The sequence below is a fragment of the Drosophila nasuta genome, chromosome X (genome assembly GCF_023558535.2).
Source record: "Drosophila nasuta strain 15112-1781.00 chromosome X, ASM2355853v1, whole genome shotgun sequence".
Classification (NCBI taxonomy): Eukaryota; Metazoa; Arthropoda; class Insecta; order Diptera; family Drosophilidae; genus Drosophila; species Drosophila nasuta.
Genome location: NC_083459.1, coordinates 10,620,131 through 10,642,134, shown reverse-complemented (window position 1 = coordinate 10,642,134; position 22,004 = coordinate 10,620,131). Strand labels below are relative to the sequence as shown.

Below are 22,004 nucleotides of genomic sequence, written 5' to 3'. Positions count from 1 at the left end.
AAAAATGAAAGTTGGACTCGCAGGCGTTCAACGCAACAAGCAGCGTATCGTTATCGATATTGTTATCGATCGTAGTGTGTGTTATCGCTGCCCCCCTTAGACCGCCACCTTGGCGGTAAAGGCAGCCAGTTGCGCCTTGAGCGCATCGATCTGGCACAACAACTCAATGTTCTGACGCTCCAAGTACGCAGCCCGAATGGCAATCTCATCCTCCTTGATGCGACGACGATCGCGCGATTTCTTGGCCGCCGCATTGTTCTTGCGGCGTCGCTCATAGTAGGCCGCATCCTTCACCTGACCGGGTCCGCCGCCAATGATGGCGCTCTAGTTGCCCGCTGCAGCAGCCGCTGTTGTTGCCGAGCTGCTGATTGTCGATGAGCCAGAGTTGCCAGAGTTTGTCGACAGCTTCTCATAGTTGCCACCGGCATGCGAATCACAATCGCTCGACTCTTCGGCTGCCGCACGATCCTCGCTCTCGCTGTTGTTGTTCGAGGAGCTGCCCTCGTTGACGCTGCCGCTGCGCGAGTTGGTGCGTCGCATCTTGGGGTTCGTCACGGTGCGTGAGCCGCCATTGGAGCTGCGGATTTGCTCGAGCACACGCTTGCGATACTCCGTGTAGCGTTCCACGCGGGGATTATCGAGCAGCACATCGGTGGCAGCGAAGTTGGCCGCAATCACCAGTGGATCACGTGGAAAGGCCTTGAAGGGGCGTGTGCTCTTGCAATCGGCAGCCACAGTTGATGTGTTGTTGTTGTTGTTTGCCAGCGATGTTGCTGTTGTGCTGCTGGTTGGTGTGCTTGTGTTGCTGTTGCTGTTGTTGTTGGTGCTGGTTGGCGCTGGAGGCGATTGCGGCGGCTCGAGCACATCGATTTGCATGGTGCTCGCATTGCTGGCGGGACGTGGCGACAATGGCAACGCACCCGCCGAGGCAGCAGCCGCTGCTGCTGCTGCAGCCGAAGCGGCAGCAAACGTTTGCAGCAAACTTGCGGTGGCGGTGGCTGTGGCTGTTGACTTGGATGTGGACGATTGGCTGGGCTCCTGCTTGACGCCATAGTACAAGGCAGGATAGAGTGTGGCCAGCTGCTGTTGTTGTTGCTGCTGCTGTTGCTGCTGCTGCTGCTGTTGTTGTTGGGCAACTGCTGCTTGGGCAGAGTACAACAGATTGCTGGGGATTCCTGCTGTGGGCGAGGCGGCGGGCGAGCCGCTGCCATAACTGTAGTTGGTCTGATACGGCGAAGGCGTCTTGCGTGGCGTCTCCACGCTGTCGCAGCGACGCGACAAGTCCAGCACCTCAACGGCTGGCTGCTGTTGTTGCTGTTGCTGACTGAGAGCAGCGGCTGCGGCAGCACTGCCCAACAACTGTTGCTGATAGGCATAGGCGGCATACAAATCCATTTTTGGCAGCGTTTGTGGTTGCTGCTGCTGATGATGTTGAAGATGTTGTTGCTGTTGCTGATGCTGCTGCTGTTGATGATGATGCAGCTGATGCGACTGCTGCAATTGGCTGTGTTGCAGCTGATGATGATGATGCTGATGGTGGTGATGATGATGTAGCATTGGCTTGCGATCTGTTCGGTAGAGAGAGAGGAAGAGTGCAAAATGACGGTCTTAGTATGCTGGCAAAATTTCAGAGAGCGGGGGCGTGGCTAAACTTACCAGTCTTGAGATCGAAGAACTGCCCGGCCATGAGTTTCTCGTGCATCAGCATGATTCTTGCTGTCGTTGAATGTGTGCTGTGTGTGTGTGTGTTAAAGTTGTTGTCGATTATCGATTGTTATCCAAAGCGTAGCTCAAACAGTTGGCAAGTGACTCGAACTCGAACTCGAACTCGGACTCGGACTCTGACTCGAATTGTCTGTGTTGTGTGTCTACGCTGACGTTGTCGAACGCTAACTGATTTCGACTGCACGTTGCGCTCGCCTTTTATACGCCGACGCAGCAGCCTCTGCCGCTCGCTTCATTCATCTGCCCTCACACTCACACCACACCACAACACCACACCACCACAGACGAATCGCAATGGCGGACCATGGCAGGTAGTCGAACGCACACTCACACTCACACACACACGCACACAAAGCCAAAGGGGTGAGTCGCTCTCTGCATCTCCCTTTACTCGCTCGCTCTCCCTCTCACACGCCCTGCTGCTGCTTTGACTGCTGTTGCTGTTGCTGCTTCATCAAAGGGTTTTACGAGGGTTGTTGAGGTTTGCCCGCTTCTCGCACATCTCCCAGGCCCTTTCCTTTTCTCATTTCAGCTCATTTCTCTTACTCCTACTCCGATTCCGATTCTGATTCCTGATTTCTTTCTTATTTTTGCATTAGTTTTATGCACTTTTCGCGAACATTTTTGTGTTATAGACTATTGCATTGTTCTTAGCCCATTTCACATATTATAATATTTAGTGAAGTTTTTTTTGGGAAACAGTTTTTAGTTTCTGCCTAAAAATATGAATGCTTGTTTATGGCACGATTTTAACTAAATGGGTTGAGGGATAGAGTTAGGAACGTGTATTTTACAAGTATATTTGCTATTTATATATAGAGATTGAAGTTATTGTGTTTGTTAATAACACCAAGAATCACTCAAATAATAATAATTTCAATTATGTTTGTTAATAACATAACAGAATAATTTCAAATAATTAATAAATAAGTAGCATATCACGATCTTTTCAAATAAAGATTCCTATAATTACATAAATTAGATTCCTTTGAATCGATTCCTCGAAATCAAAGCAGAAAAAAAGATATTCTATGATTTCGCAAATGTTAGTAGAACCCAAACAATATTCTTCGTGATGCAAACATAATATAAAAGCATATAAAAAGGATGACATGTTTAAGTTTTGAGAAATCTATATAAGATTCTTGTATATAAATCTGTTTACTATAATAAAAATATCACATAGAACACATAAAGCTGTGTACTTTGAAATAGCAGCGACTTTTGCGTTTTGCACTTGGGTACACCAAATCTAACAATCAATCAACAAAAAGAAATATACAAAACGAACCGTTATATAGTTTTGATATTTTAAAGAACACACCTATAAGTAGAGATATTTTACTATAATACAATTTACAAATTTAGAGTCTTTAATTTCTCTTTTGTTTGTGGTAAAACTATATGAAATTGCGTATAAAGGATATTAAGATTGGCATTAAAGAAAAGTAAAGATATATGCACATATATAGCATTAAGTAAGGGAACTTTAACGTTTAAAATCAAAGTAAATAAATATTAAACGTTCATTTGCCTAAATAATTTTATTGATTTATACAAATGTTAATGTAAAAAACGAAAACATTTAGCATTATAAAATCATTGCTTAAAATCAAAGTAAATAATTAATATCAATTCACTTGCCTGATTAATTTGATTGACTTATTCATAAATGTAAAAGAGTTGAAGACTTCAGAAAATAATAAAAAATTTGACATTATAGAATGTGTTCATTGTTGGGTTAGAACACTTTAGAAAATTTTTGAAGTAATTTGAGTAAAGTCGAGAAAATTGTTGCAAATATGTATATTAGTTGTGGAAGAACGAGTAATTACGGCAAATCATGCTTTTCAGGCTGCAAACTGGCCACAGCAGGGAGTTGCAAATGCAACCGAGGCAAAGACGAAGAGAGAAGGTGAGTGAGTGAGTGAGAAAGAGAGAGGGATAGCATAGGGTGCTGAAGCCAAGGGTTAGGAATAGTTAAATCCGTTTGTTTTGCGCTTTTGTCTTCAAATCCTTTTGCTGACCAGCCCCGCTTTTGGCTCAACGCACACACACGCATACACACACACACACATATACATAGAGATGCATGTTTGCGAATTTTGTGCGGATCTTGCACAAATGATTGTGCGTGACAAATTATGAAAATTAGGTTGGCGAGCCTTTCGCGCGTTAGCGCATTTCTTTCCCAATCCTTCAACTGTCCATTATGCGCGATATTTGCGATCCTCCTGCTGTGGCGGCCCCGAGAGCGCAGACGTTCCTGGAAGTGTTGTGCGTCGCATGGCAAGGTCAAAGGACTTGCATCCTTTCACCGATTTTGATTATCGATTGATGTCGCCAAACATGGCAACGACAACAAGTGTCCCGATGTGTATTTACACATCACTCATCCGGCACATCCTTCCCGCCATGCCTTCTACTACTCTACTACTCTACTCTCTCTGTCTCTCTCTCTCTCTCGTATAGAGTTGAGCGTGGGATAGTCTAAGCCTTTGTTTAACTTTACTTAACTGTTTGGCCTAACGGTCGCTTTGCTTGCCTTGCCTTGCCTTGCATTCGATTTTCAAGAGCTGCGACTCAACATTTATACAATGTCGCGACAGTGCAGCAGGAAGTACTTTGGTCCGAGTCTCCTAAAGTGTGCAAATAGATTGCTCAGCTCAACTTTAACTTCAACTTCAACTCATCAAACAAAACTAATAAATCAAAAATGTAAAAGATGAAAGAAACGAAGAAATTCAAATTCTTTAACCCATTTCCCAAATCACGCTTATGAAACAAGTTTATATCCCTCGAATTTCACATCTCATTCACTTTTTAATGGTCCATTGAAAAAAGTGCCGCAAAAAAGAATTTGCATAGCACTCTTATATCTTTGGCAAAAAAAAACCGCGAACTTATGCTAATCCGTTGCTAATCCAACCGTAAAAATGGTGGATTAAACTAAAACACACATTCACCCACAACAGCACACACTCACACACACACACACACACTCACACACACATAATGTGAGCCGCCCACAGGCCAAAAATCCGTCATTGAATCTGACCTTTACCTGACGGTGGCTGTCATAAAAAGACGCGCCAAAGAGTTGCAGTTTTCGCAGTAAAATCCAGATTCAGCGAAAAAAAACGAGGCAAACCCTTACGTCTAAAAAACATATACAACATATAGAGAGAACAGATGCCATAAAAACGATGATAATATAATGAGTTGGCCGCCGTTTTTTGGCCGCGAACAAAGATGCAATATTTGTGCAATCCTTTACCTCTTTCGCCCTTCGCCCTTCCCTCTGCCATCATTGCCTTACGTCCTTGAGCGTTTTTTTATGCGTAAGCACAAAAAACGAACAGCAGGTAAGGCGCTCCGAACGGGTTGCTGCTTCACATATCTGCTTACACATTAGCCTCTATTGCCCAAAAAAAAAAAGTGACAATAAAAACAACTAAATAAACATGAAGCGTTGTTTTTTTTTCTCCTTTCTTTTTTATTGCATAATGGAAACTTCGTGCGAACTGCGAACCAAGTTTTCCTCAACTTTTCTTTCTTTCTTGCCGTTTTATTTTTTAAACATCGTAAAACGTGTAACGCGTTTTGTTTGGGACTCGCGGTTGCCTCGTTGCCCGGCTGTCCGGTTAGTTGGTAGTGATAAAAGGGATAAAAAGGGTTCTTGCCTTGTGCCCTTTTTCATTGTGGATGCGTTTTTATAATTTCGGCCAAAAAAGCAGCAAAACGTCACAAAGAAAATCAGCGACTAATTGACTGAAAGGGGTTTTGCAGTTATTGGTCTTTGGTTATTTGGTTATTTGGTCATTTGGTACGATTCCAAGTCTTCTCTCTTTCTCTCTATAACGTTAGCTTCTTAGAATTTGGCCAAGATATTGCTTTAACTCCTTGCCTTCTATTTGAATGCCTTAATAGTTTGTCAATCTTTTTATTACGGCCCACGAAATGAGCTGATTTTTTCAACTACCCTATAGAGGACCTTGTGGTAGGGTTGCCAACGCAATACCTACGCGTCGTAGGGTTGCAACGAAATAGTTTTGGTATCACAATGGAAGTGGCTTAATAATAAAATAGAACTTCCATTTTAAATCAATTAAATAGTTTTGGTATCGCAATGGAAGTGGCTTAATAATAAAATAGAACTTACATTTTAAATCATTTAAAAAATTATATTTTAAGTGAATCGAATCGAATTGATAAACCTTAATCAAAATCCTTAATGTGGTAGTAACTACAAGATAGAAGTAAATCATAGAACAAAGGAACTTCAGAAGTGCAGATAAAATGCGTTGATTTCAAATATAATTGAATTTGCTTAATTTTTGAGTGAGCTCATTTGGACTTATGCAGTTTTCGCATTCAATATTCCTTAAGAATGGCAAACTAATGGAGATGGTTCAGTTCCGTTCTGTTGTTGTGTTTAGATGCCTTTGGTAGTCGTCTAAGCCTATCAGACAATTCAGTTATTCAGTTTTGAAGAGCACAGCTTGCATGCTAATGAGGAAGTAGTTACTCGCTGTTCATGTTCAGGTGCTTGGAATGGTTCGAACGGGTCGAGGAAATGACCGGGGATTACACGTGTCCGCATCCGAGTTTGGAGTGGAGTGCATTTTTGTGTGTTCGGTGGCAAAAGACTAACACAGACATTGGGCCAAATGGCTATCCGAAAAGTCTGTCTGCTTCACCTTGTTTGTTTTCGCATGCAAAATGCACAAACAGTGAACAGTGAACAGTGAAAACAGAAGACAGACAGACAACAACAGAGACAACGGACAACACTTGCCGCAGATAATGGCAACACAGACACACACACACACAGAGAGATCGAGGCTAAGAGATATACATATATATATCTAGAGGACAGGTTAAGTCGAACGAACCCTTGGAGAACACTTCCGTCACACGGAAGTGGACAACACAAATAGCAGAAAGACTAAAACCTAAAACTCAAGACTGAAAAAAAACTAAAGAAAAGACACAAGTTAAGTACGGTACTGTGTTTAGCTTCCGTCCTGGCCAAATCCTTTGGCTAATTGTTATCCTATACAGAGAGATGGAGATGGAGAGGAAGAGAGACGAGATCTCTGCATAATCCCAGCAGAATGCTGCTCAATTATGGCATTTTTTAATTGACAGCAGACAACTCCAAGTTTTTCATTCATGATTTTTTGTTGTTTGCCATGCAACGAAGCGCACAGATAGATCATCGATATCCCAAACAAAATTAACCCAGATAGATCCTGCCAGTCTCACTCTCTAATGGTCGTATTGCATTACAATGCCAATTATTGTGGTTTTGATGACATTCCAGGTTGAGGTTAAGGTCTAGACGCGAGACATTAAGACATTTGCGCTTGCATTTGCGACCTCGCTCATTAGTCGCGATTATGCGAGAGACAAGTTCAAGTTTGTCCAGCAAACAAATGCGAGACAATGAGTGTCAGCTAATCGATGAGTAAATATTAGAAAAGAGTTGAACTTTCTCAGGCGATAAGGGAGGCAGTTCAATACATACGACGGCTTCTACTTCCGATCTTCATCATGATGGATGCGTTGTGGCCCACCCAAGAGCCATAAAAGTCAAGTCCAAGTCAAGTCTGAATAGTTTTGTGAGTACTATTTAAATGGGCACAACTAACTGGCTACTTCCTTACGCCGAATGCATTGTAACTGTTGTTTGGCAACGGTGACGCCTCTCTTCCCCACACAACTACAACAAAAGGAGATGCAGTCACATCCTTCGGGCCAAGGACCACGACTTGGGAGGAGTAGGAGTTGCAGTTTGTGTGTGTGTCAACGCCCATCGCACACATTTGTTGGAAATCCACAAAGAATGCAACATTTCATGGTGCATCAAAGACAAAGTCAAAGATGCGAAACAACGGGTTCAACGGTGCAATTTAACCGACTACGGAATGCGCTACACTATGTGTTTCAAGAACTTTCTGTTATTGAGAAAGTACAAGTAATTGTTATGAATATCACAATCAAATTATATAATTATATTAACAAATTATATATATAAAACGTGCTAAAATAAAACAAAAAATATTGAATCAACATTATATGATGTCAAAATTCAACCAAGAAATTCCAGATTGCTCAATCTTGAAATTCAAGATTATAATCGTGATTCAAGAATGGAAAAATCTTTTAGTTGAACCAAGAAGCCAAAATCTTAAATTAAAGAATTTTTCATATTTCAAAATTTGTAAGATTTTATATTTTAAACACATATTTTTTTAAGATCGAAAGAATCTTAAATCAAGATTTGCGATCTACTTTTTAATCTAGATTCTTTTGCTCTCTGTACAAAGATATTGCTGATGTAAGACTACCAAAAAAAATTGTTAAGGCTTCACCGACAAAAAAAAATACATTATTTGTAGAAGTAAATGTTTAAAAAAATTATTAAAATGCGATTAATTTTGTTTGTATTTAGTGAGATATTTTCGAGTTATTCAATCTTAATTTGAAGGTCTAAGAAACATCAATACAAATCATTTAAGTAGAAGTTAAGATTGATGTACATATTTTTTAAAGTTTAGTCTTAGACATTAGTAAAATAATATCAATTAAGAATTGATGAACCAATTATTTAACATAATATATTTATTAATTATTTAAGATTTTTGTAATTGGTAAATTCTAAACCGAAGAAGACGTTAATTAGTAATTTGTAAATTATAAAGAAAATTTTGGAAATAAATAAATACAACTGCTGCGTTTGAGTGCCAAGATGCCTGAGAAAGTGTAGGGTATTTTTCTTCTATTTTTTTTTTGTTGGATTTGTATGAGCAATATGCATTTTGCATGCATCATTCGTTTTGATGAACTGTCAACGTTTAGGGGCATTGTCTGTCGCCAAATGGACGCACTCGCATCAATGTGTGTGAGAACTGTTAGTTGAGCAAACGAAAGGGAAAGAGAAAGAGGAGAGAGAGCGAGCGAATAGTCAAGATAGATAGAGATGGGGTGAGGTACAGTTATGCTGATGGTGTGAGCTGCAATTGCAACTGTAATTTCAAATCAAATGTGAAATATTTCTAATAACTCAGCACACAGCAATAGAATAGAATAGAATAGAATAGAATAGATCGGAATATAAAAGAATGGAAAGGAATAGAATTGATGTTCCCCCTCGTCCCGACGACCTTCGCGGTGGCTCACTTAATTTTATGCATTTCGACGTTGATTAGCTGCCAGCAGCCATTGTCATAAGCCGTTAGATGTCGAGCTGTCACGAAGGCCGTGCTGAAGAGTTAATCAAAGTAGGAGTGTGGCCAGGCCCACATAAAAAGAGTTATTGAGTAGTTTTATGAAGCTAAATGCGAAACTGAATAGGAAATCGGTAATGGGAATGGGAATGGGAATAGGAATGGGAATGGACACTGAAATCGAGGATGGGAACGGAGATGCGAGTTAATGTTTGGAATTCGCTCGCACAATCTATCAAGCGGCTCTCGAAAACCTTTAACACCTTTTGCCTTTACTGTTGCTGTTGTTTGATTTTGTTTTGTCTCATCGCATTGTTGTCAACGACGCAAAGCCGCCTACAAAACCCCATTTTGGTTGGAGGAAGGAGTAAGGCACAGAAGAAGAAGAACAGAACCCGTTGCCTTTTTTGTTGGCCAGGACAATTGTGTTGTCAGTGGTGACAGCGGTTTACCGTAGCACGTTACGGTTCTCGAGTCCTCCCTTTTGGGTAATTGTGTCAATTGTCAATTCGCACGATCTTCAGTCACATCGAGTGCACATCTTGATCTCTCTCATTCTCTCTCTCGCTTAGCGGAAGCATGCGATAAGAATCCAAAAGACAAAAAAAACTAGAAGGCCTAAGGCGTTAAGCCCTGTTCCACATAACTCTTTTTGGCCATTCGACTGACTCCTGGCCACTGTCAACTGTCAATTGTGAACTGTGAACTGTGAACTGCCAACTGTCAATTGTGAGCTGCCAACTCGTAATATGAGCATTAACCCTCTAAAGCCGCTGGCCAACTTCTTCGCTTCTCATTGTATGCTGATGATGAGAGAGTTGAGTTCCGTTTTACGTTTAATTCCATTGCTTCCTTCCTAATTTTCCTGATATTTTTTTGCCACCTTTCACACGAAACTAAAAACTCGAAAGTGTGTAACTGAAATCCATGAGATTAAACGGTCTTTAAGCGGTTTAAGCCTTTTGTCAGTCGAGTTTTGTAGGTGGCAAAATGTGCGTCAGTATCAACAACTGTTTCGCCATTGTTCACCATTTCTTGCAAAAATTATGAGAGAGAAAAAAATAACACATAAAATATTAAATATCATTTGATAATATTTGACGACGACAACGACGACGTCTTCGTTTTCCACTCGATTCGTGGAAGTCAAATGCAAATATTTGGCTAAGCAACAGGTACAGCTACATCTTTAGCTTCAGCTACAGGTACTTTACGAATCCTGAGACTGACTGTGACTACGTAGAGTTAATCTCACATAATATTACGTGAGGATGCCGCGTAATCCACGCACAAGTGCATCTCGATCCTCTGCGCTCTGCACTCTGAGCCAAAGCCGCAGTCGAGGCCTCGACACCTCGTAGTCCCTCGACTTAGAAGTCTTTTTAAGCCAGTGCTTAAAGACTCTCAAAATGGCAGACACAACAGCCTCTGGCTTGTCAACTGTTGCGCTGACTTTTGTCACAAAGCCAACTACATATAAAGTTGAGTCGAAATCTTCGATGTTTGATGCGCGATGTAAACGCGCACTCACACTTTGAAAGCGAGCTGCTTATATTAATGAGCTTTTAAGCATTAATTTTGATAGCTTTTTATCATTTCATCATTTTTATCATAGTCGTTTGAGGTAATATTTGATTATCGGCATTTCGGAGAAACTAATTATGATATGCACTAATATTTACTTACAGAATTGCATGTATATTAAGATTCTAATGCTTAGATTGCTTGTTCACTATAATAGCATTAAATTTGTGTCGTTAAAGTATTCAATTATTAAAGTCAAATTCCTTTTAAATACTTATGTATGTAATGCAAGTCAGACTTAAAAGGTTTACAATTCATTGCTCATATATTAGTAGAGAAAATGTATCCATAAATTAATCACTATAGAAATTAAGACAAACTTATTTTAGTAAATGTCCAGCATTCAATAACTTTTAACAATTTACATCGCAGTTGCGCATTCTTTACGATTTTGTCAATAAAAAACTAATTTGAAAGATTCTTGTGCAATTTGCCATCTTCTTTAACAAAACAAACAAAACGTATTTTTGTATAAGTAAAATAAATAAAGTAGAAAGTATACATTATTTACAGTCTATCCAGCGATAATAGTTAATTTCTATAACTCGAAACCGGAATTATATAATAACGGTATTTTTTTATAGTATAGTGTGCAAACATTCTTCGTTCTTTTTAGTATATTCAAAGTATTGGAAGTTAAGCGTTATAAAGTTGTTGATACTTTATGTGAGCAAAAATGATTTTTTTAGATGGTTTCGTTTAGCAGCAATTAACTACTTTTAAAATCGACTTTAAATGGCGAGCAGTGTATGTTAATACTGTTATTGAAGTTAATTATTATCACTAGATAAATTGTAAATAATGTATATTTATATGTGTACAGACTATGTACAGAAACATCTTAAGTAAAGTTATTCAATGGACCTATTAAACAATGCTCTCATCGCTGTTTTGCGCCATGTTCTATGAAATGATCAGACTCCATTTTGATTGCCGCATTCGACGATTATCGATTGTTGCGCCATTTTGCGTTGCATTTGCTGCTGCTTTGTGGCGTTGATCGTATAGCTGAATATCGTAAGCTGGCAAACGCAATCAAAGAGCTGCGAAGACAGCCAATCAGCGTGGCTGCAGCAACCACCAGAGATGCCAGGGGCAACTCTCAACTCGCAACTCTCACAACAACCACCACAAGCAAAGCAAAGCAAAGCAAGAGCCATCGCCACTTTAACTTCATTTTGTGAAAACGAGTTTCAGCCACAGAGGCGACTTCATTAAAGATGCGTTGCAAGGGGCTTAGGGAAAATGTGACAGCTGTGCCAGCTGACCCTCTGCTTCATTTTCTCTCTTCAACTCCAACTCCATCTCCTTTTCCTTCGACTCTCGTCCATTGTCCAGCAGTATTGTGTGTGTGTGTGTGTGTTTGTGTGGGTGCATGGTTAGCTGTTAGACTGGGGGCTGGTTAGATGGGCTCACATTTAATAAATAAATAACAGGAGACAGGCGACAGGCGACAGGAGACAGCATCGTATCACAACGCAGGCATTTTCATTATGCGGACAAACCCCGTCAAAGAGTTCGACCCCGACCCAGATCTCACAGCACAGCCAGAGGGACACAGACTGCAAGGGTTGCCACGGCCTGCCACGGTTTGTTGCTTAATGATAACAAACCGGATGCTAGTGTCATGATTAACAAGTAAGAATCTTTTAGGCGTGCTAGAGACGATCGACTACACGATACCCTGGAGGGAATTGTGATGCAGCAGTTGCGTTAAGCAATATAAATAAGATTTGTAGTTCAATGAACATTTGTGAGCAAAACTACAGAAAGTTCAAAAGATAATTAGTAGACTAAATTAATTCCGAAGTAAGTTAATAACAAAAATATAATAATTAGTATAATAAATATGATTCTGAAGTTCTGAAGATAACTATAGAAAGTTCAACAGAACTATAAACTAAATTGATTTAGAAATTAGTCAATATCTTCAGGCTTGAACTTGCTCATACATTAAATATTAAATAAGATACTCAATTTTAATCATTGCTAATTAATGTTAAATTCGGTATATTCAGTACTTTTTAGAAAATAACGAACGTAATAACAGAAATAAAGCTAAAATGAAAATGCTCCTGAATTATATTATGTTGAATACTTTTTGCGAGACAACGCTGGTTATATACAAATTTCGTAACGAATTTATAAAATTGATGTAAATCTGGAATATTTATATATCATATTAGTCAAACTTATTGAAATATACCTCAAACTGCAGACAGACGGATTGAAAATTTGGAAAACATTTATGCTTTCACTTGCTCGCATTTTGGAACATCTAATACACCCACTTGTAACCCATTTTTAATAAGGACAGGGTATTATAAGGCAATGCGATGCGTTGTGGTTGTGGTTGTGTCTGTAATTGTGGTGTGGGTCACTTTGTGGTGAAGCAGCCGCAATGCTGACCGCTGTTTTGGTCACTTTTGGCAATTGCCAACAATTGTTGTCAATTCCCAGCGTCAACCCTTTTGCCTATTTCGCCACACATCCATGACGATGACGTTCGCACTTTGGGGGTGGCCGAGTCGCGTCATGGGGGCGGGGGCGTGGATTGGCTTTTGGGTTGCAGCCTTATGGTTGACCTTTTGTTGTCTGTGTGGTCACTGCGAGCGTATTCATCAATTTGGCGCGTTGACACATTTATAGCACAGACATCCATAGAATTAGTTGGCCAAAATTGGGTTGCCCACACCAGTAATACTTTCCCTTTCCCTTTCACTTCCACTTCCCTCTTCATCTCCACTTCCATGGCCAGATCCCGACACCATCTTGACTCCCACACATCCCCTAACAGCTCGCACTGAGCCAGACTGAGCCGAGTGGCAATCGATTTGATGTGCAGACATGTCTGCTATGCTTCTCCTCTTCCCCCTAGCTGCCTCTTGGCCACCTTGGGGGCCTGTTGGCCTATAAAACTATTGTATTTGCGGATATTCACTATTTATAAACCTAGTATGGTAAAAACTTTAGTAAAACTATGTTGATGATGAAACGATATTGAAACGTTTTAGAAGAGAATTCACAATGCTTTACATAGCTCCGTTTTGAACAATGTTTCGGGTTTCATGAAAATAATTTAGCCTTGCGTCTAGTAGACAACAATTTAACAGTGAGAAGACTAAAAAGATACAACTTAAAAACTTTGAATCAATCTTACAGTAAGGCAAATTGATATTTAAAAAAGTGGATCAAAATGAAGTAAGAGTAAGATGTAATATGTTATAAATATTAGGAGGGCTCATTGGAAAACTGACATTTCTGTTAATTTAATAATAATTTTACAATTTACTTATCGTTTAAGCAGACAGATTGTAAATAAAAGAACAGAGAAAAAATGTTTCGTGTTATTAAACTATAATTAAAGTATTGAATTTATGAATATTTTACTTTAATACTATTGATAACATTAATATCATTTTCTTTAGTAAATCTACGAAATATGAAATCAAAATAAGTGGAACTAGAACTTTAATTTTTTTATTTCCAAGACAAACTAATTGCTCGATAAATAGTTCTTTAAAATATATGACAGATTGCCTTGAATTCCATAAAAGATTTCAACTTGAACGCATTTCGAAGAGTGTCCTTTTGAGCCTTATAGCTGAGCCAACTGTCATCCTCATTTTGTTGACATCGATAGGTGAGAGAACGAGGCGAAGAGTGAATGAAAATGATCTAGAAAAATATTTGTCAATAAGCTAGAAATTTGAGCAAGGTAAATTTGGTCAACATTAGAAGATAATCGGACAGCGGGCAGCCATAATTTTGTGGCCAAGCAAGTGGAATTGATGCGGTTTTTTCTTCTTACCATAGATCATAGATCACTGCTCGGTCCGCACTTCCTGCTCTTCCTTTTTCCCCCATCCCCGATCTGCAATCGTTTCCCTTTCGTTGCTTATCTTTTTGCCATAATCGCAAGTAAATACATTATTTGTTTTACCCAACAAAATAGAGCACTCAGGCGCATTGAATAAAAAGAGTTTGGACCTGCTTATATCCGCTATTCAAAGGGTAGAAAAGTATCATATATTGGTGCGAATCGATGCTGCATTTAACAAACGGTGGGCAGCATCATTTACCCCTAGAAAACAAAGGATTTTCACTAGTTTTCTTAGTCTGTCTGTCTGTCCGTCTTCATAAACAATTAGATCTCAAAGACTATGAGAGCAAGTGAACCAAAATTGGGGAGAATACTCGTAGTAGTACTTAATAACCTTGTATATTTCCAAAACTTCCCAAAAGTTTCAACATCAAGAAAACACATTTTTTAAAATTCTACATTAATTCTAGATTGACCATTCATTTGAAATTCAAGTACAGACATATTCTTATTACCAGAATGCAAAACTACCAAAATTGAACTCATAATATAAAATTTCAAATCAATAACAAACATTCTAAAAGTGAAGTTCCAAATATAACCATAAAAAAAATAATTTTATACGTTGTTTTATTTTTATATTTTATTATTTTTATACACTATTTACCATTTACATATATAAAGTAGTTACACTTTGTTAGTTGTAATATTAGTTAAAATCTTAACATTATAACTTCATATTACTACACAACATACATCGATAGTGAACGTACCAGAAATTTGGTTCTATCATTAGTGGAAGGGAATTAAAACATTCGCTATGCCAAGATTTTAAATTCATATTTTAAGTAATAAGAAAAAAAGGCTTGAATTTGAAAGTTTTTCGATCGTAAACAAGATTTTCAATCTTAAAGCAATGAATGAAAAACTAAATCAAACGAACTTTCCAATCTTGTTATAGGAAGTTTTCTTTAAGATCGAAATGTTGTCTAGCTCAAGATTTAGATTCTCGTTTCTAGAACATCACTTTTTCCTTCTGTATAGTAATAGCCACTTAGTGATTGGCAGCAACTTTCGCTATTCAAAGTGTGAGCTATTAGAGTGAAAGGTTTAGGATTTTCCCATATGAGAAGGAAAGCAGGACTGTACGCAATCGATCTCCCACTGGCTTCCTTCGCTGGTTCGCTGCCTTTCTTCGGTGCTAATGATCATTGGTTCCGGTTCTACAAATTGCCAGTTTGATTAATTAATCTCACATCTTATGCATTTGCATTTGGCAAGCGAAATGTGTTCGCTTCATGTTGCGTTCTCAGTGACATTTGAGGCGCTCAATTTGACAACGCATAATTAGAAAAGTGCTGGAAGAAATGGGTCTGGGGACCACTTACTGTGGAATTGTTATGGACACACGAGCCACGATGAGGACGAGGACTGTCACTAATTGTAGCGCTGCTCTCGAACAGCAGTTAGCAGTTAGCCTAGTTTGTAGAGTTCATAGGAAATGCATAAGGCTGACGAGAAGCTCTTTCACCATTTCACCAAGATTTCGCTCCGATTTTCGAATATATGTCGCACAGAGTTAGTTGTCAAATTTCAGCTCACTCGCTGCAGTAGAAGCCGAGTTACAACGAGTCATTTATCATCACAGTTCGAACCGGAAAAAAGGGCCGACTCATGGTTAAGTGGAATGCAGCTTAATGAGCCCAATGTCCAGTGTTCAGTGTTCAGTGTTCAGTGTTCAGTGTGGTCAGCAGCTGAAACCCATGGCCATGGACATGTGTTGGTGTCCAGTGAAAGGATTCGGATGCGGATTCACAATTCTCGAATGTTATTCAGTATTCGTTCGTTACTCTTCTGCAGTGAATAAACAAACGAGGCAAACACACACACACACACACACACACACATTCTCAGGCATTCTCATTAATCTCGAGGGGGCGTATTCGTAACTCGCGCACGCGCTCAATGAGCTCTAAGGGACATGGATTGGGTTTGGGATTCGGTTTTGGGAATAGAAATGGGTTCTAATACACAACATATTGCAACTTTATGTAGGGGAAACAACAATTTCAGAAAGAGAGAGAGAAACAACTTGAGAATCTTGTGTTGTTTTTCTAATACACATATATTAATGAAACGTTTCCGATTTTCGTTCTTCTTCTCTCAATGTTCGTTGCGAGTTGTTTTCAACATCTAGAGATATTAAGTGGGCACGTGTTTCTCAACGATGGATCAACAAATGCATCGTTGTACATACAAGCGATTTGTTTTTCTATGGCCAACAGGCCCTTTTTCTCGACTTGGAAATTTACTCACTCCGTTTGTTTTTCGTTTTTCAAAATCAATATTTGTTTTTATTTGCTTAAGCGCAAAATTGTTGTGGCCAGCCAGTCGACTAGGAAGAATGCTTCCTAGTAACCACATCCATCGACATAGGCGCCAATGTCCATGCCCATGACATGCCCATGACATGCCCTTGGCATGCCCCGCGTGCCTCTTAAGCCTTTACAGCTGCGCATTTCCGTGCGTCAACGTCAACACATGCATATTTTAAAGGGCTCACATCCACACGACTTACTCACATGCAACGTCTACTCTTGCTTCATTTTGCACAAGCGCAGCTTTCGAAAGCTCGACTGCGCATGAGCATTGAGAGCTTTCAATTTCGTTCAACTTTCCCATTCTAAAAGTTCTAAGTCACACGCCTAAATCTCTCTTAACGTCCAAAATGCACTTAGCGGCATATTCTCCATCTTTAGTAATCAAAAAAATTAAGAACACAAGTTACTCTGCTCCCTTGGCATTTACTATATCAAGTTTTATTTATTTAGATTTATTCGTATAAATAACGATCTATAAAATCTAAAAATGCAATACATGTAACTTAATTGCATATGTTTAACACAATCTGTTCTGGCTCAATTCGAAATTTCCGCTTCCAAAAACTCAGCTACGTATGAGCATTAAGAGCTTTCAATTCGGTTCATCTTCCTGATTTTTAAATGATAATTTAAGTTCTAAGCCACAGAGATGTATGTAAGTACGCCTATAACGGCCACTTTGTATGCAGTACTAAAATTCACTTAGCGGCAATTTTTACTTATTTGTTAATCAAACAATAAAAAAAACAAATAACTATATTCCCTTGTCATTTAATATTTCAACTCTTATTTAGTTTTATTTTATATTCTTATAAGCTACGATCTGCATTGCAATATCTTTAATTTTTTTAACAATAACGTTATGCAATGCTTGCTTTGGATCCATTTGAAATTTGCGCTTACAAATCTCAGTTGTGCATGCGCATTAAGAGCTTTCAATCATCAATCTTTGTTGGTCATCAATGTATTTTAAATTAGAAGTACATCTTGCTTCTCCTTCTTTAATAATCACAAAATAACGGACACAAGTTTCTCTGATCCTTTGGCATTTAAAATTTCCAGTTTTACTTATTTAAGTTTCTTTCATGTTCGTATGAATTACAACGTACAAAACCTTTAAATGCAATACATGTAACTTAAATTTTATAATCCTTTCGAAATTTGCACTTTAAAAGCTCAGCTGCAATTCGCATGAATTTCGTTCCCCATAGATCTATTTTAAATTATACATCTTACTTAGCGGCATATTCTCCTTATTTAGCGACAGCACCATAAAGAAAACAAGACACAATGTTTAACTTTGTAGCGGACTAAATGTTTGTAAATCTTGTCTCTGATTAAGTATGAAATCACTTACTGAAGTATAAACTAACTGAAATATAAATAAACAAATTGTTTTTATTAGTTTATAAATTTTTGTTGCTTTGATAATCATCAAAAAGCATTGCGTTTTTTTTTAATTTGATTGTTGGACTTAAAAATGTGTTCTATAATGATATAACTATCGAATTCTGACCCTTACTTAAAAAAAATTAAATTTCTATCTTGTAAAATAAAAACAATGCTGGATAAAATAAAACTAAGGCGAACAATTAAATTGACGTCTTAAGTAAGTTAGCATTTAAGTGGTAAATTTACCCGTTACCCATAGGGTAGAAGGGTATTATAACTTTGTGCCGGCTGGAAATGTATGTAACAGGTAGAAGGAGGCATCTCCGACCCTATAAAATATATATATTCTTGATCAGCGTCAACAGCCGAGACGATCTAGCCATGTTCGTCTGTCAGTCTGTGTGTCTGTCCGTCCGTCCGTATGAAACACTGGATCTCAGAGACCATAAAAGCTAGAGCTATATTTTTTTTTCGACAGCATTTGTTATGTTTGCAGATCAAGTTTGTTTCAAATTTTTGCCACGCCCACTTCCTCCCCCGCAAATCAAAAAAATCAATTAACAAGCGTAATTTTAAAGCTGGAGTTACGAATTTTGGTATATACAATAATTACTATAGTAGTTATGATTCCTGATTTCCAAATGGGATATTTGGTATATCGATATAGTACCTCATTCAAAACATACCATAGATGGCACAATATACCAGATTGTCAGCCAAAGCAACTAAGACCCCTAGTACGTATCCGTTTTGCCCATACAAAAGTATTTCTTTAATAACTTCGACAATCTTTATCTGATAGTTTTTTTAGTATTTTTGCAGTATATTCGGTATATTTTGGGAAAAATACCGTAAAATATATTTATTTTATTCAAAATGGGGAGCGGGTATCTCACAGTCGAGTACACTCGTCTGTAGCTTTCTTACTTGTTGATAAACTAAGAACATATTTTCGTTGATAAATGCGACGAGTATTACGTAAATGATGACCTATAAAAAAGGAATATGGGCCAATAAAAAGAACCACGCTCCTTTTGTAGAGCAAGAGAGAGTCCATTGTGTGCTGCTGTGGGTTCTGTGGTTCGGCGATATTTGCATAGGCTAATTGCATGGCATTTAACGGGAATGTGAGGCAAGGCATGGCAAGGCAAGGTTATAGAAATTGAGGGAGTGGGAATCAAGAGAATAATACAAGGTGAGACAGACAGGTCAGGCCGTTGATAGTTGATAGAGATGTGTTCGTTCGGTAGTGTGTTAGCCCGTGGATTAGACTAATTTTTAAATAGAATTTCAAGCTGCTCGCTTCACACGTTTTGCCTGCCCTCGAGCTGTGGGCGTGGGCGTGTGCGAGCCTACGATTTCATACATACACATATGTACATATAGAAGTATGGTATATTAGTAGTTGTGCAGGATTCGGCAGACATCGGTGAAGGCAAGCGAATGGGTCGCAGCATGACGAAAGGTAAATTTTGTAAACAATTGTGCTAATTAAGCCAGCCCAATAAAAATCGGATCAGAGGCGGCTCAGTGAGTTGGCCTAGTCAGCGAAGATTGTGAGCCATGAGACACGGACATTGGCAGGACATCGTCGCAGGTCGCACTTGAACTAAATCCGGTAGCTTAAACGAGTTAAAGGAACTTGAACGGAACTTAATCCCATAAATTTGGGAAAAATACAATTTTAATCAGGTTGATTCGTGTGTAGCGAGCGCGCCAGTTGCATGAAACCTCGCCTCGCTACACTCAGGTAGCATATTCGCTTGGTTTTTGACGAAAGGATTAGGCTCGCGGACTGGACAGGATTTAAGGGATTTAGAGTTATGCCTCTGCCTGCGCGCGTTGTGAGTTGTATTGCTTGGCCCGATTATGAATGCGCGCCTGCGACATTTTAATTTAATCTCAGATTACGCTCAAGACTGAAGAAAACCAAAACCGGGGAGCGAGCCCCGGATCAAGGCGCGTACTTAAGATTAGGCCACCAGTCTCTGCTCGTATATTGCCAAATAGTTCGGCCAAGTTTCAATTTATTGTTATGCGCTACTTATTGCAAAAGTTTCACGTAAATCCGGCGATTACTGCCAACAGCAACAGTTACTCTAACTGTTACAGTTACAGTTCCCTAGTTTGTACAATGCCAGACTCTCATTCCTCATTCCTCTGCGTGGCTTAGGCAAATTTGTAGGTCAATTGCAAAATTACTTAAGCAGCCTGATCAGCGGGATTATTAGCTCTACATTTTTTTTTTGTCATCTTGGACGAGACTAACGCTCGTTTACTGCATCCCTCTGCCATCCTCTCTCAAGCCCCCTTAAAGCCAGAAGTCTTGTGTAGGGCGCGACCTTGCGCTTTGCATGACGGACTCTATCAAAGGATCACTCTGATCTTCAATTGGCAAACTACTTGAGCAGCCTGATCAGCGGGATTATCAACTGTGTATCGAGATTCTTGAAGAGGGCTGTAGATCGAGTCTTCTTAAAGCCAGAGTTGATTGAGGCGCGATGTTGCCTTTACAATTTCAATATTATTATGATTAATACAAGCCCAAACAACACATTATACATGTAAGATATAGATATTAAATAAATATAAAGGAAATTGTCTATGATTAGATTTATGTACATTTCATAACGCCAAAGATAGTTGTATATAAGTGTAATTAAATCACTATATATTTGTTCAAGATGTTTTAACTTAAAAACATTATATATGATTGCATAATTGATATTAATGCATCATTTATTAAATATCGGATTTTCTTCATTTCAGTTTAATTCGAAATTCGGATACGTCTTCTTCAGCCTCTAATCAACTTTTACTGTAGCCACAACTTTTATAATACCCTTTCTAATCTATGGGTAGCTGGTTTAAGAAACGAACTTTGTTGTTTCAATTTGAAGGGATCGAAAAATTTGAGTAATGCCAAAATAAAACGATGATCAGAAGATAAGCAAAACCAACAGCACATTTAAATTAGAAATACAAAAGAAGCACAAGATCACTTCAGTGAGAGTTACAAAATGAAGTCCTGTTTACGCTAACATAGAAAACTTGCTTACAATGACAACTATAATCTATTAGATCTGCGCATAAAATGTCCTCAAAGTTGGACACGTGCTTGGCGAACGCTAGGCGTGTGATCATCAAACGCCTGATCGATCGTGCCGCCACATCCAGGATTATGGCGATGAGCAAACACATTTTGAAATCGCCGTCTGGCATTTTTGCCATTTCTATGATATGTCAACAGCGATAAAGGTGTGTCGCCTGCTGGCGAATCAGGATGAAATCAGGGCCCACGATCGGCACGATCAGCAAAAGGGTTGAAATCAAGCCCCATTCGAGGAGAGCTCGTTGCATTTTGCACCTGGTCATGCACCCTAGATGCTTCATTGCCATTGGAGTGTGCGCTACACGTGGCCAACAACAACACACACGCACACACTCCTAAGGGAGGGCAACACAGCCACAAGGAGATGAAGAACTCAATAGAAAGAGAGAGATAGCGACAATTGGCTGCTGGCACACGATCGTCCTTTTGTGTGGTTAACGCCCGCCCGTTGTTTGTTGGCCATCTTCGGAGATCTCTTGACATTTCATCTGAATGCCAGTTTGATCTCGTTATTTTTTTTGCTCTTTTTTACAAGTAAAATAATGTTGTACGTTATGGATTATCTGGTTTGCCGCATCTAACACTTGTGTTTGCCTCCACCCAGAGTTATGCATCATTATTTGACTTGACACTTGGATTACGATCGATTCTTGTAAGCCACACAAAGAACACTCGTAATTAGATGGGTTTCCATTGTTTTGTCTTTTGTTTCTTTTTTCGTCTTCATGATCGGTCCCCAAGGAATACAAATACAA

At 39.1% G+C, this 22,004-nt stretch overlaps 1 protein-coding gene across 1 annotated transcript; it reads right to left on the bottom strand.

Moving 5' to 3' along the window:
* Positions 1-96: 96 nt before the first annotated feature.
* LOC132795595 (protein giant) lies at positions 97-1,708 on the bottom strand. Its single transcript, XM_060806392.1, is given in 3 exon segments — positions 97-1,409; positions 1,488-1,568; positions 1,657-1,708. Coding segments are annotated over 3 exon segments (1,446 nt in total).
* Positions 1,709-22,004: the final 20,296 nt, after the last annotated feature.